Consider the following 20160-nt stretch of genomic DNA (forward strand, 5'->3'; position numbering starts at 1 on the left):
TAAAAATCAAAAGCGTTCATTATCTTTGATTTTTAGACTTAGTCTTTATTGTCTTCATCAATATAAATCACCCGTATTTCGCTAATCATTTAAACAACAATCTGTCACGGCCTATAATGACTTCAACTAATCTATAAAACTATGTTCACTATTTAATTTTTTCAACCGTTAACATTTGTTTTTCATCAATTGATTTAAGGTATATAGCTTTTAAAATGTTTCCCCTCACAAGCTAGCTAAATAAAAAATTCCAGTTACATTTAATTTTTGTCTCCTTTATTACCAATGTCAACGACGTAATTTTCATCAATATTAACGTTTTCTAATATTACGCTTTTTACAGTTTATTCCCATTTACATAATAAGTCCAATGGTTTATTGTTTGTCTTCCTACTGGTCGTATGGCATTCCTTTTAATTTCCTTCATTGCTTGTTTATCGTCCGGAAATATAATTATTTTTTTATTACAGCTAAATTATTATTATTAATAACACGAAACTTGAAAGCAATACGTGTAGAAGTTTTCAAATTACTATATTAAGATTGTACAATTACTTGAAAAACATGATAATTAATTACAAGTACTTAATTTTATCCAGTGGTGTATTAAATTAAAGCTCTTTATTCTAAAATACTAATTCCATCATAACTCATGTTACTTAGATGCACATTTTAGGAGGAGTATCAACTTATGTAATATGGAAAACAATTTGTTATCATATTGCCATATTATCATTATAGTCATTGGCTGATCCATCAATATCGAGTCATTCATAATTTGAGAGATTTCGATTTTTGCAACGAACCGGACGAATATTTTTTTTCTTCCTAAAACGACCCGGATGACCAAAGTATACGTACGTCATGTTTGTTCATTTGTGCGCATGTGGACGATGGGTGGGATATTTGGACGGACGTACGTGTGTGTCGTCGCTCACACCTCGACGACACAGGCGATGACTCGACAATTATATCGATTGACCTGGCAATCACGAGGTTGGTCGTCGGTCCGAAAATCGAAAGCTCATTTCATCAATACGTCATCATCAATAAATATTCTTAATTTATTATAAAGAAGAACCAGCAACATCAACCAAAGTACCCTATGTTTGTTTCATCCCAGGATTATTCATTATTAAATTTAATATTATTTTCCACAAAAAAGTAACTTTAAAGTTTGTTTTGCCAAATTACTTAAATATTAATGTGTAAAGGTAACTACATTATTCCAAGTATCACTTTACAATATCTCGTGCCTGTACCTCACCTGGAGAAACCAAACATAGCCACTTAGTCTCCGACATGGGGAGCATGACGATTTCTTTTATTACCCTTATTTAGATAATGGAACAGCCTGCGAACCAAAGTACTCACATTATTATCGCCATCAATTACAATAACGATTTTGTTTATCCTTAAAAATAACCTCCAGAAGAGAAGAGGCCAAACATGATAAAACACGACAGTTTAATATAATACCATGGAAGAGGAGGAAATAATATTTCATAAATATATTACATTTTAATGTATATTTATTATATACAAATAACAAAATTAACAGTAAAACTTAACATCATCTTATAACCGTATAAAATTGAAAACAGTAAAAGAAACAATATTTCTATTTCAATCCGTTTTTAACCTCATAATAAATTATCTTGTTCGTCATCACAGACCTCATTCATCCCACGTAGGAATCCATACATAATTACGTGACGTCACTCATTATGATGAGAGATGCTCGGTCGAATCTGCTGAGAAAAACAATGTTACTGTTAAGTATTCATTATAAATAGCAGGGCATTTTGAATGTCTGTATCCGGTTCAGGTGTTTTGAAAACAACATTATGAATAGAATTTAGCATTATAAAGTACACTAGTATTTTGATATCCTCTCTCCGTGGCCAAGAGATGTGTAATTATGTTAATGCGCAAGTAAACCCACGCATCATCTCCCGGTAAAACACGTTGTGACGTCAGGACATAAATACGTGAAGCTCAGTTTATAAATTTCGGTTGGTCATTATCACAGATGAAAATGGATATTTTTTCAAATTAATTTTTACAATTAAATTGCATTTTAAGTATCACAACAACTTGTGAATTATAATGCAATGAGTATTAAATGGATCTCAGCATTGTCTATTTTTAATTTAATTATTAACTAGTTAAGTATAAAAACGGACAACATGTTATTAATAATAATCAAACAGTATGAAGAGTAGGCATACGTCGTCGATTAAATTTGATTATTGAGCAACAAAATTAGAGGTTTTTTTAAAATTATTTAAATTGGACATAATGCTACACATCCCAGGTCACAGCTGGAAGGACCATCATCAGGACGTATTTCGTCAATTTATTTTGAAATATAAATGTGGCGTCAACGGATTTTTATTTCAATATGACATGAATACAGAAAAAGTTTACATATAGACAACAAAGCAATTAGAATCATATTGAGGATCTACAGTATACAAGAAGAATAAATTATTCTTGTCACGTAGGCCTATAAAGACTCTTTTCAAACTAAAATATAATATAATTAACAAAGTAAACAGATAAAGTAAATGAGACAATAAATCAAATATCGAATAAATTTTAAAAAATAACAATAATAATAAAAAGAAACAACAGTACGGCATCAAATTAATCGTTATATAAAGAAATTAAGTATTTTTTATCGTTGGCCCGAAACACAGTAATAGATTGTGGTGTCTTAAGGTTGTCGTCAAGACCATTCCATAATCGTGGTCCAGCGACAGTAATGAAGAATTAATTCGGAAGTTTTTAATTTAAACGAGGGCATTTAATTTGTATGATACTGTTTAGCAAGTCTACGTAATTTATGTGTGTGGGATTTTGTCAGTTTATTAAATTCATTTAATAACGATTTATATTGTTAACCAACGGAATGTATATATATTTTTTCCAAATCATTTATGTACTGTAGAAACACAGTGGTCTATTACATTTTAGTGGGTAATATAAAAAATCTTCATAACAAAAATGTAATGATCCCCCTCTTTGCTGTACTTTCACAAAAATTATATTAGACTTTTACCTAGTAAATTGAACTATTTACCACGGATGTACCACTATAGGCTAGGCTACTAAACAAAGGAAATTATGCTTTCAGTGTGGTATCGCTGTAGTGGAAAGTAGTGGTTTTGCCCCAAACAATGGCAAGCCTACCACCAGCAAAAGGCAGCGAGAACACAGCGTACCAAACGACCACAAAAGACAAAGCAGCAGCAATCAGCTACTCAAGTCGTAAATCCAAGTGAAATAAGCCGCCCAATGAATCTTCAAAGGATTACTCAGCGGAAAAACCTCGTCAAGAACTATTCAAAAACCAAGAAATTAGAAAAACTCGGGGTTTATTCGTCTTGCAAGGTTGGCATATTCGGAAATGAGGCTAGGCCTAGGCCTAGGCCCAACACAGTAACACTAGACTAGCCTCATCATGCCCAGGCCTCCTATCCCAGGTCCATTAGAAGGCTTGATAGCCTAAATGCTTACTTAGAAGCTAGGCTAGCGTAAGCTAGCTAGTAGACTAGGAGAGTATTATCAGTATTAATATTATTGTGTAAACAAAAAAGTGTGGAGATAGTGGGTGGGGGAATGTTTTGTTGTTTTTGTTTGCTATCTAGGCCTAGGCCTAGTCTAAATAGTAAAAATATGAAAGTTGTTTACAGTAGTAGGCGCTAGTCTCGGACCCCCCTCCCTGACCACTTGGTCAAAAAGCGATGTGAGCATGCCAGGTGCGTGGGAATTGTAATAATAATACTAATATAGATAGAGCAGGCTAATATCTATATCTTATAGAGTAATTACACATGCCTGGGGATTTGGTCTCTGAAAGACAACATTTATTTATTTTTATCTAGATACAGATCTAGTTAGTAAATAATAATAATAATGATGAATATTTAGCCTTTTTTCATACAGCAGACAGATGAACTGTGTAAATGCAATGGCTGGAAAAATCCGAACCCACCACCTCCAGCCTCATCACAGTCAAGTAGACTTGACAATGCAGCAGCAGTGCCAGTTGCCAACCTCGAAGATCCTTGCAGAAGTTGTTCACATCCACTAGGTACTTTACATTCACCTCCCTGTTGCAACTTGTCACTTGTATGACGCACTTTGCACCCCCATGAAAAAGGTGGTGCATCGTGCATCATACCCATGTGTAAAAATTGTGACTAGCTTTTATGTGACAATGACGCACCCATTTTAAATTAGTAACGGACCTTTTAGAGAACAATGACGCACCATGACTGTCTTTTTGTGGTGAGTTACGGACATTGACACCATTATTCATTGAGATGACGTACCATTTTTTAATCTGTTTGATAATTATGTATAATTATATATTTATTTTAGTTAAGATCATGAGACTGCTGACTCTTGTAGTTATCAGTTAATCTTATTTACTTAAGCAGTCCCTGACCAATTCATCTCTGTATATTTTATTTTATAGTTTGTTGATCAAATATATAAATGAAATGTGTAATGCCATGTTATGAATGAAGAGTATTGTAAAATAAGCAATCTTTATATTCCATTTTATGCAACCAAAATTTATTCATAATCACAGTTTTTTCTCATTCATTCCGATAATCTTTTTATTTTGACAGCATCACATGTTTCACATCTAGAAAATGTTGATGAAGAAGAGATCAACCGATTACTACTGATCGTTGTTGATGTTGAGAACCTGTTTCTATGTGTACATCGAGAAGAGGATGCGGATACAAAACAAGTTTATTATTATCTTTTCAAGGTATTTATCATCCGTCTGTTCTTAGTTTGAAATAGTAGACATAAAAACGTAGAAATAAAAATGAAATATATCCAGAAAAAAATGTGAAATAAGCCTCTTTTTGGTGCTACACTCATAAACATGGGATCATTGACTTGCAGCGTATACATGTGATGCATCCTGGAAACAAAAGGTTGCTTAATGTAACAATAACATGAAATATGTTTATGATGCGTACAGTATTCAAACCTACTATCATGGCTGAAACAGTTTTAATTGAATTGAAAAACTTCACTGCTGTTCAGATGACAGATGACCGCAGATGATGTATCCATCATACCTAATGGTGTGTTCACACAGCGTTCAATTAATATACTGACTGTGGTCGTGCACCGTATTTGACTTTGTTTATACCCTAATGAGTTTGAATTCTTTATGTTTTAAGAATCCTCTTTGGGCTCATTATACAATAATGAATATCTGTTTCTAGGCAGATACAATATTAGGAGCATTTATTAAAATACAATATGATTTTGAGAACTGTTATTTACCGTTAATGACATTTTTCAAAAGTTTTATACAAAAATTAATTTTAATGTTTCAGTGTTTAAAATTGTTTTTTTGTTGAAAAAATATGAAATTATTGTTTATGTATTCAATGCTCTTAATTTTGTAAATTTGTTTATAATTAATGTAAATTTTTTTTTCTTAAAAGTTTAATAAAAAAAATTAAAGTTTTAATAAAGTTAATCACTTCTGTAGAAAAACAAACTAAAAAAAATAATGTTTTCACTTATAAAAAGACAAAATAAACAAAATTCAACCAAAAACCCATTGGTTTCCATTTAATTTGACAATTTTTTGCTTTAAATTATAGTTTTTTCAGTTTTTTTTTTTATATCAAAGTGAATAACTATTATCTGACATTAAATTGGCAAATTCAACACAACTGTTTAAAAACTATTATTATTTTTTCAGAGGAACAATATATATTTAAATGAAGCCACATGACAATTAAAATTTGAAAACAAAATTGATTCTCTATTTCAAATTTGAGTGCTAGCTCTTGACACACCACCTTTGAAGGGCAAAAATGGCAGATTTCTGGCCTAGAGAAATGTTCGCTGTAATCACTATGATGATGTCATTAATCAAACATAATAGAGATGTTCGCTATTGTTGTGACATCTTATAAATTAATAGATAAATCAATGTCACTCATCTCTGAATGTTCTTGTTTGCGTAATTGGAGACCTAATTTTCAAAACATGTTTTGTCAAGAAATGGCATAATTATTTCTACTGAAACCTCCAGAGGGAACACTTCAGGGTTGCATACATAAGCTTATATTATTTTGCTACATACAAATCCCCCTCCCCCAAAAAAGTATTTTTTAAAAATATTTCTTAGTTTCTTAGTACTGTGTGTGATTAGGTTTATACACCACAACAACTAGTGAATAAGAGTTTGGTGATAATGGTTATGCATTTGACTTCCAATGTTTGAATTGCAGGTTCAAATCCTTCCTAGGATCATTTTTTTTAAAGAATTTTGTTTTTCAAAAATAGTAGTAGCAAAATTTAATACCCCTAGGCCTAGATGATGGATCATTCTTGACGGGTTTAGTAAAATTTGGATAAAAAGGTGTGGCTTGCAATTACTATGTTTAAAAAAAAAAATGTTGGTTAGTAAAGTTAAGTAATTAGGTGCAGTATTTAAATCATTCATTTTTTTTACAGCTTTTACGTAAATGTATTTTGCAAATGAGTAGGCCATCTGTTGAAGGGCCTCTTGGTAGCCCTCCATTTGAGAAGCCCAGTGTAGCAAAGGTAAGAAAAAAAGGGGAAGGACAAAATAAATTCTAAAAAAGTGCCATACTGTATAATACCAGTAGGCCTATGTCTTTCACATTGTTCACCAATTGAAGAAAATACCTGAGGCAAAATCAATGCCTGTATGTGGTTGGTGGACAAAGTGTGACCCTAAAAAGGGAAGAACCATTGTTGTAGCTGATACTATAGTAGATATTTACCTGAATAATAAATAACATCAAGAAATATTGAATTATTTTTTGTGGAAATTACTGTATGGGGTATGAATGAACCCTAGACCTAGTGGTCTGATAAACAAAGACATTGCTATTACTTGGTTGTCAAGGATTGCCAATATACAGTAGAGGGTAGCAATCAAAAGAATGTTGTACTACACAAGATTCAAACCAAAGAACCTGAGCATCGTAACCACCATTTTACACCTCTCTCTCATACATAATAGGGAGCTTTCGAAATAGCGACATAGGTTAGGCGAGACGTGTAAGTCAGAGACAGCCCTGTATTGCCATCCCTCCAGGCTCGGCCAAATCACGTTGCCTGTTCAACGATCTGCGGAAATGTTCTTGTATCCGCATGTTCAATGTAAATTGCATCGGTTGCATGTCGCACACTGCCGCGTCGCCTGTTTCCAAAGCTCACTAATGACATGATCCAAACCTTGGAATCTTATTTCATGTTATATAATATTCCGTTCTTCTTCTTCAGGGCATCACAAACTTTGTGCAATACAAGTTTGGTCATCTTCCCCAGAAGGAGTGGCAGACAATGTATGACCTTGCCAAAATGTTTCTACACTGCTTCAACCACTGGAGGTTAGAGACGCCATCAGTACGCAAGGAGAGGTCGCAGTTGGACGATGTTTCCACGTATAAAGTGAACTACACACGGTAAACATCTGTGGCTTTTAGACTGTTATTACAGTATTTGTATTATTATAAATGCACAAGGCTTATTTATCTCGGTGTTAAGTTCATTGCTACCCACCAAAGTGATAACTTTGCTCATGAAACCGACTATACCAGGGTGAATAAGCCTGAGCCATAGTGTGTTTTAGCTTTGGAAGTAATTATGGAGAGAAAATGGAGTATACAAAGATAATAATTTACAAACATAGACATACATGTATCCTGCTAATTTTACTAATTTTTTTTTACTTGATTTTCATGCTAAATAACCTGGAGGTATAGGATAATACCATATAATTAACGTAATAGAAAGATTACACAATTTATTCTAAAAGAACACACACACATAAGACTAGGTACAGATAATAATTTAATTTTTACAGCCCGTCCCAAAATTAATTTTCATGCAAAACAACCTATGATCATATATAGGATAAAACCATGAAGATAAATATTTAAAATGGGAATCGGGAATAAGATTGGGAATAACCACATGAAACATGACAACATTATCGTTCCTTTTTTATTTTTAGTTGGCTTTGTTACACACATGTTCCTGCTTTCTGCGACAGCTTGCAACGGTACGAGACAACACACATCTTTGGCCGAACGTTGCTACGATCTGTTTTCACAGTGATGCGTAAACAACTCCTAGATAAATTCAGTGCAGAGAAAGATAAAATGCCGCCAGAAAAGCGAACATTAATAATGACACATTTTCCTAGGTGAGTTCCTCAACAATGACAAATATTTGTTTTCTTACAAATTTTAAAAGTTTGGATTGTTAATTATTATTTGTTTGATTCACAATCTTGTTTGAGATTTGTGGATTTAAGCTCTGTCTACATTATCAAACTAGTTTGACAAAATATGGTAATAATATGACCTCATCATGTCCATGGGCATATCACATTTTTTTGTCACATAAAGTTAGTGTAGACAGAGCTTTAGCAAAGTCAATTTAGCTGGACAGAAATTTATATTATATTATAGTATATACTGTATAACATATGTACATATTACTAAAAATCATTAAAAACTTATTTTTTAAATCTATTTTACTTATTTTTGTACACTACATGACACTTGAAAGTGAATAAACTAAATAAACAGTTTTATGTTCCTGTGAATTTGTACTTAAAATTATCATGGAGAAATACGCTATGCAAAGATTATTATGTCACCGTGCAATAAATTTCACTATAAAAATTAAATTCAAAGAAACAGTTGTAAAGTTATTTATACATTTAATTAAATAATAACACTTCAATTAAATAATAACACAATAATAATTTTAGTAAGTGGAAGTAGAACATCTAATTCTATTGTGGCTAAGTTTATATCAGTAACGAATCCAGGATTTTTAAAGGGTCTAAATATGATAAAATAGAAGTGCTGAACTGAATGTAATGTCCTATGTGTATTACTACACAATTTCATTATTAGTATTGTTAATTTTTATGTTGTTGAGGGGATAGACTTGTTTAACCTCCTATAAGTTGATGAATAATATATGCTTTATTATTGTATTTTACATTTGGCAATAAAAGTGATAAACACATACATACATGTATAATTAAAGCACTGATTAATATCTTACAGTAGATAACATGCGCCTTGTTTTGTAATAAATTGCAATTATGTCCATGAATATTCTGAAGTGGTTGATGAATAATATAATATGAATAATATATGCTTATTTTTATTTTTTTTTTAAGTTAATGAATATACAGGTATATGCTTTATTATTTTAATTTTTGTTTTGGCAATCAATTTAAAAGTGAATGAATGAACTGATTAATATCATAGATAACATGCGCCTTGTTTTCTATGTAATAAACTGCGATTTATGTCCAAGAATTTTCTGAAGATTTAGCTCTAGGCAGAATTTGTCAAGCTGAATATTCTCTTAATGATGATTTATAAAACCTGTACTACTAAGCTGGCTATTGAAATACGATTTAAAAACCAAGCAATAGTTGTAAGAATCATCCTAGGCATTCCCATTCGCTATTTGGTATTTATTCAAATTCAACAATAAATCACTGTTAAGATTTAGTCGCTAGAATTTCCTTAGCTTGGCATAAAAACGCTTTATGTTTTGCAGCAATGTCGTAGGAGCCTGATAATTTGATCGTAAATCGTAAAAAACATTTTTATAGACTTGCTTTAGAAATACTAAAAACATAGAAAAATCTAAAGATACATTGTAAATCAGGTTATTTTTATCGAACTTAAAGAACACTATCATAAATTTGGAAGAGAGGTGGTATGGTTTAAATTAAAAATGAAAAAAAATCTTGATCTAGGAACTCTTATTCTGAATTCTATTTATAATTAATACCAAGCAGGTTTATATTCTTGAAATTTAAATTATTTTAAAACATATTTTTGACTGCACTTCCATCAAATTTTTTACAAAACTCTGAATTTTGTGAGCAATACTTGTGTCAAAGGAAACCAATTTTCTGATTGTAATGTATATTCCGAGATGGGCACAGAGCTATACCAGTATTTAGTTTCATTCTGCTCCTGTCATTGGTGCCAGTATTGCTTGAACATGGCTTGATTTTATGGGAGAACATGTTATTAACAAGTGCCCAGTGAGAATAACATAAATATAAAATAATAATAATCAGATTACTTATAATTCATAAAAATGACAAATTAAAGTCTAGTTTTGTCCTCTTATTACTTTTATTTGACTATATTTGAGCCATTTTAACTTCTCTCTTTAGCTATTATGTTTACAAAAAGCACATGCATTTTTATTTTCGTCAAAATGTAATATCTAATACTGTGCTAATCAATTCTTACCCCAGGCATACAAATATTATAACCCCTTCCCCTCATCACCGTCACACCCCAGGAAAGAAACACTATCCACAATTCAAACGTCTAATTCTCATTCAGACATGACATACATTGCAATTAGCTACAGAGGTTCACTGCCTTCTATATCCCTAAGCTCTCTACTTGGTAAGAATACCCCTTACAGTTTACACCTAATGATACCCAACCTGCCTCGCATAATATGCTACGATACATTAAAATGTTAAAGTTTGATTAATACTATACGATCCTAAAAAAAATCTTTATTAAGATATATTTGAACAACTGTTGGGGTAATTTTCAATAATACACAAAGGAAAGGGGATTCCTTTAAGCGTTATATATTAAAATACTTCTCTGTACCCTAGGGTAATTTCTATTGATGAACTAAAGGGTAATTGCCGTTCAAGGTTTTTATCATCATTTTAAATTTTCCAAAAAAATAAGAATTTTGCTGTAGGGGACGGTTTCTTCCATTTCATAAATGTGTATGCAACAAAACATACTGCAATCATGTCTCTCTGAAAATAATTTTTGTTTGTTGGAAATATGTAGCGAAGATATTATTGATTATGTGAACAGAAGCATAATAAATATCCTACAACTTAACCAAACCAAGTGATTTATTGAAAATGTCATTTTTACATAATTAATGAAACAATGGTCTTGTTTACTACCAAAGTGACATTCAATTTATCTCTTATTTTATTAACATGGAATTGGGTCAAGTTTGGAATAGTATTAACTTTTTATAATAATATAGAAATATATATCAAGCATTAAACCACACGAAATAATGAAAATGATTCAATGCAAATTACATTAGGATTGTCAATAGTGAATTTTTTCGCCATTTACAAAATAAATTTACACAAGATGCTCTTGGGTTTTTTTTTATATTATTAAGTTTAAAAAAATGCTGACATCATCATCTGATCGGATAAGATTTGAACCCAGGACCCTGTGATTGGTAGACAAGCATCTTAACCACCAAGCTACAACTCCATTACATTTCAATTTAAACTATGTACATACAACAACTGGGATTTGGTATTTTACCTGTACAGATCCATTCCACAAATGCTTCTCATCATCATTATCAGATCAGACCAGTGGCATAATAGCTAAGAGTATGAGCACTCACTGGCTAAACCCAGGGGCCCCGGAGTTCATGGGGGCCCCTGAGAAATGGCCAGAGGATAAAACAGGCATTAAAATATGTCGAAAAGGCTAAAAATTCCTGAGGCCTCCAGCGTTAGACGGCCACTTAGGGTTCCTAAACCATGGACCTCAGGCCTCTCTCTTACGCCACTGTATCAGGCAAGATTTGAACCCTGAACCACAAAGCTATGTACATACAACTCTGGTATTTGGTATTTTACATATACAATTTAATTGTTAATAATTCCATATAGTCAATGAATTTATATTTTATTTCCAGATTTCTATCTTTGCTAGAAGAGGAAGTGTATGGTAAAGACTCTCCCATATGGGATCCTGAATACTGTCATTCAAGTACTAATTCACCAGCACTCTCAATGCCTGATCCAGGTGAGATATATGACCCGATGACCTAACTAGGTCAGGTCAATCGATGTTATATGATCAATGCAGTGAGCTAGAGGGCGTACTCCAGACTGAAAAGTGATTCCAACAGGAGGGGGAACCAACAAGATGGCGGCCGTAAATGTGTTCAAAAACATTATTTAATATAAAAAATAATAATCTAATATAATACATTAAGACCAAATAAATTACAACACATATTCTTGCCAAAGCACAGTGAAGGAAAATTAAATATATTGTTAAATCGCAATGGAATGAATAATTTCTTGGTAATCTAGCATTTTTTGTATAACGAGGATCATATAGAATGCGTTCGCGTTTATACGCTTAACACGCTGCGTATCGTTCTCACGCAAATAGGCTCAACACAGGCGTAGCAGTGCGTACAGCGTAGGGCATATCTGATTGGTCGATTGCAGTCGCCATCTTATTGGTTCCCTCTCCATAGAGAATCACTTTTGAACTGCGATATAAAAATAAAAGATTGCCATCTAGCCTTCGGCTATTACATATCACTGGATCAATGACAACTAAGGAAACATTTTTGTGCATTATTGCTTTGTTTGTAATTAGAAAGTTATGCATATGTTCTCAAGTTCTTATGAATTATGAATGTTTATCTATCAGTGGACAGTGAAAGTGTATCTTCAGAGGCACCTGCTAGTGAAAGTACAGCAGCCACAGAGGACTCACCAGCTACTGATTCAAAGCCAGAAACTGGTACCCCTACAACAGGTTGTGAAATGAAGCGGAGGGGGAGGGATCAAGATGGAGGTATGTAGATAAATGTGTTTGTGGATTTAGTGGGGGTTGAGAGGCTGGAGTTGACAAATTTTCATGGTACACACTGTTTGGGATGTGTAGTGATCTTTTGATCAAATCAGCCTACTCTTAAGGGGGTTTAGTGGATTTTCTTCTTCTCTGGTGCCAGCAGCATGTTACAGGTGATTCATAATTTTGTACACACAGCCCTAAAGTCAATGTGTTATATGTAATTGGACAGGACAATTTATTGAATACAAAACATTTCTGTTAATTGATATTCTATTCAATATCTCCATAGATAAAAGGAGAAGAGTTGCAGATGAGAGTGATAGCATTGAGGATGCCAAAAGGCAACGTCTTGCTACAGATATCCCAATGGAATTGGTCACGGAGGTGTTATCGACAATCACTGATCCTGCTGCTATGGTCGGCCCACAGGTAATAAAGCTTTAAGCTCTGTTTACACTATCAAACTAGTTTGACAAAAAGTGTGATGTGCCCAAATATGGAAGTGATATGACATCATCATGTCCATATATGGGCATATCACATTTTTTGTCACATAAGGTTTGATAGTGTAGACAGAGCTTTAAAGAAGTTCAACGCTACATATTCTTAAAAAAATGGTTCTTTTTGAGACGGATAAAGGAGACAAAACACAAAAGCCTTCACTGTGACTTCCACTTTTTTTTCTTTTATTTCTTTCACATTCTCAAAATCTTTTCTTCAGAACAATCTGTTCTCTGCACATGCCTCACGAGATGAGGCAGCACGGTTGGAGGAAAAACGTGGTGTAATAGAATTCCATGTCATCGGTAATTCGCTAAGCCATAGACCATCGAAACAAACAATGATGTGGCTTATTGGCCTACAGAATGTCTTCTCTCATCAATTACCCAGAATGCCCAAGGAGTACATAACAAGACTTGTTTTTGATCCGTAAGTTTTGAAAATAATATTGACACCGATTCAAGGGATTACTCCTTTATTCTGGTAGTTTTCACTGACAAGAACTTAAGACTAGAGGTCCAGTTTACATATCTAGCTTGTGTGCTTTTAAAAGATCCTGGAGCATCTTTTGGAAGTGTATATGCACCTTGACACTTTTGGTGGAAAAGTGTATATTACAAATCATTATTATTATGCTGGTGTTCACTGCATCACGCTATATCCAATGAGATGATAGAAGATAACTTATTTAGTAACTTGAACAATAACAAGCTTATAATTGAGAAAATTATATTATTATAGCAAACACAAGACACTGGCTTTAGTAAAAGATAACCGTGTGATTGGTGGCGTCTGTTTCCGTATGTTCCCGACACAAGGATTCACAGAGATTGTGTTTTGTGCCGTTACTTCCAATGAGCAAGTCAAGGTAAACTAAAGTACATTGTGGTTCTCTGCTCACAAGTGAAACATTGAAAATTCCTTCAATCTTTTACATCAGATACAAATGCTCAGGGGCCATATTTATAAAATATAACAACATTATTAAAATTTAATTAACATAACTTCAATATTTCTGCAACAAATCATCTAATCATATTTCAATCAAGTCCCTTCCCTAATTAGCCATGCTCCATCTAGCAAGTTAAAAAATATTGTTTGTCTTACTTACTGTAGTGATTATTAGCATTTAATAGTTTTAAAGTAAATAAAAAGTAGTAAATCCCTGTCATTTGATTGGTTCAAATCTATTTGGTGAATGATGAAAGGTTAAATATCAACTCGGCGTGGCTTCATTGATATATAACCTTCATCATTCACCTCATGCCATTATTTGTACCATTACACTCATAAACATTCATTATTTGTATATTGTAAGATAATAATAATGGTAGTCTTATATAGCGCCTAATACAATGTTTCTAAAGCACATTACACACAAAAATGATCTATTAAATATCCTAATAACCATAAAAAGAGCAAGCAGAGGAACCATTTACACCGCTTTGTTCTCCATCACTTTGAAGTTCCCAGCTCGCTAGAACAGAATTCACAGGAGCTTAAGTGAAAAAAGCATCTGTCTATACCCTATCTTACCAAGATAAGATTTAAGTAAAAAATGGTTCTCTATTGTTTTTATTTTTTTTCCAAGGGATATGGAACGCATCTGATGAACCACTTAAAGGACTACCACATTAAACATGGCGTCTACAACTTCCTCACCTTTGCCGATGAGTATGCTATTGGCTATTTTAAAAAACAGGTATGCTTCTTTTCGATTAATAATAAAAATTTATTGAATATTGCTGTTGGCTTCATACTTTTTAATGCGTCCCTAAATATACCACACCAGTCAACAAATCAGAAACTGAATAAAAGTCTATAGATTTTACTGTAAATGTGGGGAATAACCTGTAGTAATAACAGGGCTGGATGACTTTCAGCTGCACTAAGGGTCCACCAACTGCCACTCATTTGTCTGTCCACGACAGGGGCCCAGATGGACAAGTACACCGTGATAGATTACTAGGTTCTGTAAAATGCACATGAGCAAGATGTGTACACTGGACTTCCTGTTTTATTATCTTATCTACCAGAAAAATGGTCAAGGACTGTCCCCAATTGGAATATTTCCTACTAGGCCTAAGGATTCCTTAACTCAATTTAAGCATAACAATCTCACATAATTCATATTTGGAACATTGGATTCCCTACTATAGCCACAACAGAAACCACTATAAAATCTCAAACAGTTTTAATAACACTTTTTTGGATTGCTATATTTTTAGGGTTTTTCAAAGGACATAAAAATGTCGAAAGCAGCATACATTGGATATATCAAGGACTATGAGGGCGCTACACTGATGGGCTGTCAACTAAATTCACGCATTCCTTATACAGAGTTCTCAAAGATTATTAGGAAGCAAAAAGAGGTATGTATCAACATGGTTTTGTTAAGACATCAAATGCATGAAAACAAATTTAACAAGAGTTTTACAGTAGATGTACTAATACTAATAAAATAGTATTGTACAGTATGGTAGGGTGTGGGTGACACTGCCTTGTGGAAGCTTGTCATTCATACCTCCCTGCTTATGCTGATGGTTCTACAGCCCAAGTTAACAAGGGGTCAAATCAGCCATAAGGTCCTGGGTTTCATTCCTGCTTGATGAAAACTTATAAATAATTTTCTGTTAGTGTATAATATAATTATTTTTCTATTTTGTAAGATTGTGAAAAAATTAATAGAGAAGAAACAGGGAGAATTGAAGAAAGTGTACCCAGGTCTAACATGTTTCAAGGATGGTGTTAGGAATATTCCAATTGAATCTATTCCAGGAATATGTGAGTTTTTAATATTTTTTTAAATACAAATCTCCACACTGATATAGTCTAAAGCTCTGTCTATACCATCAAACTCTATGGGATAAAAAATGTAATGTGCCCATATATGGACATGATAATGTCATATCGCTACCATATTTGGGCATTATAACCTTGTTTTGGTCAAGATTAATATCTTTACCTACTGTAAGCATTGACCTTAATGCATGTGTTTATGTCAGCCACCATCTTCATGTCCAAAGGCTGACTTCATGGTGACACTAAAAGGGGCTAGTAGGAATGGCAGGCCCCAAATTAAACTAGAATGGCGCCGGGATAACCCCCTATGCTTACGAAAGATGCACTTGGTTCTTTAATGGATACAATGGATCTCCGTTTTTAAGAAAAACTTTTATCCAGTTGGAGATGTCCACCAAAATGGTCAATATGTCCATTTATAATTTTAAAACTAAATGTATACTTTACATTGACTTCTTCAGTACTAATTATTACAATAATTATATATTTATAATAATTATTGTTGTTGTCTCAGATCTAAGCGCCATTTCTTTATCTGTACTTTCTACGAATGGAACTTACGAACAAACCCAGTACTGTTTTGATTTTACAATGATTCAGGAAAATACCTCACAATACATGACACAAACAACCTTAGTGTTGGCTAAAGTGTCTCAACTTAAACTATGTGGAAAATTGATATCAAAAGCCAAATCATGCATTATTCAGAAAGTTAATAACAACACAAATCTCTGTAAGATTAACATTATCTTCAAATGGCCGAGTTTGATAATGATATTGATGTTTTTTCATTGACTGTTTTCTGAATGTTTATTAGAGATCTCTCATGAGGATATGTGTTTGAATTTTGAACTTACTGAACTGACTACGATCATCTTTTTAATTAGGATTAACCCACATTCATATGATAAAACACACTTAATAATTAGTGTCTTTCTTAACTTCAAATTAAATATTAAAGGTGCACTGTCAGTGAAAATAATAACTACATTTTAAAAGGATTTAATACAACATGATTTTTTTAGGTATTATAAAATTTAAAACTTTGCAAATTAATAATAATCAGGAGTGGTGAAGCAGAAAGTGTTGTAAAATAAGCTCCAATTTTAAAAAGTTTAGCTACAGCACAGGATTGTAAAAAAAGATTACTAATTCTAGACCCGGAGTTTTTTCCCTTTAAATAAATTACAATTTTTCCATATCCAGTGTATATAGAATTAGATGATGGGTTCAGTGCAATAGTCGGAAGTAGAATTTTATAATAGGCAGTCATGTAAAAATGGTTTATAAAACCAAATTTGTCATTTTTGGTTGGTGGTCGTGCTACACTAATGTACAGGCATGTTGGAGTTTATAATGTAAATAATAATTGTAAACATTATGTTGTGTTGCTCTTGGCTGTATATTATAATATTAGTTAAAGCAAGACGGTTGCTTTAATGCTTAATATTTTTTCAGTGGAAGCGGGATGGAAGCCACCAAAGGAAAGGAGCAAAGCATCTATGATGTCTGAAGATCAGGTGTACTCATTATACAAAGCAATAATGACCTCAATGAAGGTATGATGCAGTTAATTGGTTTTTATAAGTAGAAAACTACACTCTGTCTACACTATCAAACTATCAAATGTGGTTTGCCCATATATGGACACGACCATATTTAGGCACATCAACTTTTTTTAGTCAAACTAGTTTGAATGATATAATCTAGACTAGGCTTAAGATTTGTTTTGTTGGGTTGTACCTTTATATCAAGGGTAATGTAGGTTTAAAATTTGTTAAGGGTTAGAAATAAGTTATTCCATTATCACTGAAGGGGGTTTGTTTTCATTTAAACCTTTAAAAAACAATGCTACATAATAAAAAAAATATCCTCATCACATCCATGATATCTGTCTTTCCTAGATATCTAAAAATCATTTAGTAGATGTTTCAATTCAATTCAAACTGTTTTTCTTTTGTATCATAAAACTATAATAATAAAAAATATAATAACATAGAAAGGAGGTAGACAAAAGTAAAATACTTATTGAGTCCAGCCCCTATAACTTACAGTACTTATTATTACACTACTACATAATAGTAAACTGCCTTAATGATGTTTTTTCTGATTCAATGAAATTACTAATATAATAATCCAATCTGCTTATTATATAATATATATTATATTTGATTCAATTTTGTTTATACTTCAGAGTCACACCAGTTCTTGGCCTTTCCTAAAACCAGTTGAAAAAGCTGCAGCTCCAGACTATTATGATCACATTAAGTACCCTATGGGTAAGTAATACTTAAATTTATTTATACTATCTGTATAAACTGTAAAACCCATATAATTTTCCTATACATGGGCCCAATTTATGTCAGGATTAATAAAGGGTTAAAGGAGTGTCCTTGTTCAAAAGAATAAAGTAAATTCACCTACATTGAATGTGTTTTTAGGGTGATATTTAATAGCACAGGATAAATTCTTTCAAAACTACTATTCATTACATGAACAAAGGGCATTGTCGTTGAAATATTGAATTTAAACTTATACAAATAATAATGGTATTTACAGTAGCCTTAACCTTAAAAATAATCCCTGATACAGTGGTACTGTACTTCAAAGTATTTTCCTAGATATTGATATAATTAGGCTATTTACGTAGACACAGCATGGAAAATTGGGTGAATTAATATACAGAATTAATACAGAATTAATAATAACATACAATTACTCAACTCCCTGACGCAAAGCTACTCCACAGTAGTTAAACACAATTACAATCCTGTTGGTGTAGTACCCGCTGTTTACTTAGGGTTAGGGTTATTTCGAGCCTAACTATCAGCGTGTGGTCTAGAGGTGGTATGAATTCCAGGCTAGTGATCTGGAGGTCATGGGTTCGAGTCCCAACCGAGAATTATTTATATTTCTCAATGTACTAATAGTATAAAGTACAAATTACATCAGAGGAGGGAAAAACATCTGACCAACATACAATTTCGTTCTCAATATTATCTTGGCATACACAACAATAATTTACAATATTTCTTTTTCAGATTTAAAGACAATGCATGAAAGAGTAAAGAACCGCTATTATTCATCCCCTAAACTTTTTATCGCGGATATGCAACGTATCTTTAGCAACTGCCGAGCTTATAATGCCGTGGATACCGAGTATGTGAGATGTGCTAATACGCTTGAACGATTCTTTTTCAACAAACTGAAGGAACATAATTTAGTTGACAAATGAATACACTGAATGAATTCATGCATTTTGGTAAACAATTGTTGCAATTCTATGATCGCATGCTGCTTCTCTGGAAAACCAGGGGTATAATGTTGCTTCCCTGGAAAACCAGGGATGTGGATATAGAGTTTTCTTTGGTTTAAACAGTACACTGCACAAGATTGCGTCAGTATGGCTGTAAAATGTACCAATTCTATGTTCGCATACTTCTTCCCTGGAAAACCAGGGATGTGGATATAGGGTTTTCTTTGGTTTAAACAGTACCCTGCACAAGATTGCGTCAGTATGGCTGTTGTAGAAAGAAAAATGTAAAGGAATTATGTTGGACAAACACATTTCTACCAAAGTGAATATCAAAGAAAAGAAATGTGAAATGTAAAACATTGATTTTATTTATTATAATACACATCCAAACAGCCAGAAGCCAATAACATGATGCTTTATATTATTTTGAAAAATAATTAATAATTGTCTGATACATTCATCTTTGAAGGGGCTATACGTTTTGTGAAAACTATTCTATGCTAATGTAACTGGCATGCTTGCCTGTGTAAAACACTTAAATAGGTTCTGAGGTCCAGCCAATTTTTGTACAGTATCACCTCATACATGATACCCCAGCAGTATCATGTCTAGCGACAATAAAACATCCTGTAGTAGCTTGTCTGCTGACAACAACAGGACCATACCATAGAATCTAATCCACTAAAATAATCTCACTATAGTAAAAATAATATTTTTTCAGGGGGACAATACTTCTAAAAAGGGATACTGAAGTATAATTGCAGTAAACCCTTACTTTCTCACAATTTCCGTTATTAAACCACTTATTGTTCAAAGACATATATCTCTATATCTGTTTCATTCAGTGAAAATATATTTGTTGCAAGCCTAATTTATTTATTTCATAACAACAATAAAGTGAATGTATTCATAAACTGTGCTGGT

General features: G+C 32.8%; 1 protein-coding gene across 1 annotated transcript; it reads left to right on the forward strand.

The window, feature by feature from the left end:
* Positions 1–3155: 3155 nt before the first annotated feature.
* Positions 3156–19727, forward strand: LOC144839452 (histone acetyltransferase KAT2B-like). Its single transcript, XM_078694811.1, has 17 exons — positions 3156–3396; positions 3952–4099; positions 4644–4789; positions 6508–6597; positions 7306–7487; positions 8039–8230; positions 11779–11888; positions 12531–12677; positions 12967–13106; positions 13399–13607; positions 13920–14046; positions 14770–14880; positions 15407–15550; positions 15848–15962; positions 17439–17539; positions 18175–18259; positions 19022–19727. Exons 1-17 carry the CDS (start codon positions 3301–3303, stop codon positions 19213–19215), a joined length of 2337 nt encoding a protein of 778 aa, XP_078550937.1. The 5' UTR covers positions 3156–3300; the 3' UTR covers positions 19216–19727.
* Positions 19728–20160: the final 433 nt, after the last annotated feature.

The sequence above is a fragment of the Antedon bifida genome, chromosome 4 (assembly GCF_963402885.1).
Source record: "Antedon bifida chromosome 4, ecAntBifi1.1, whole genome shotgun sequence".
In the NCBI taxonomy this organism is placed as follows: domain Eukaryota; kingdom Metazoa; phylum Echinodermata; class Crinoidea; order Comatulida; family Antedonidae; genus Antedon; species Antedon bifida.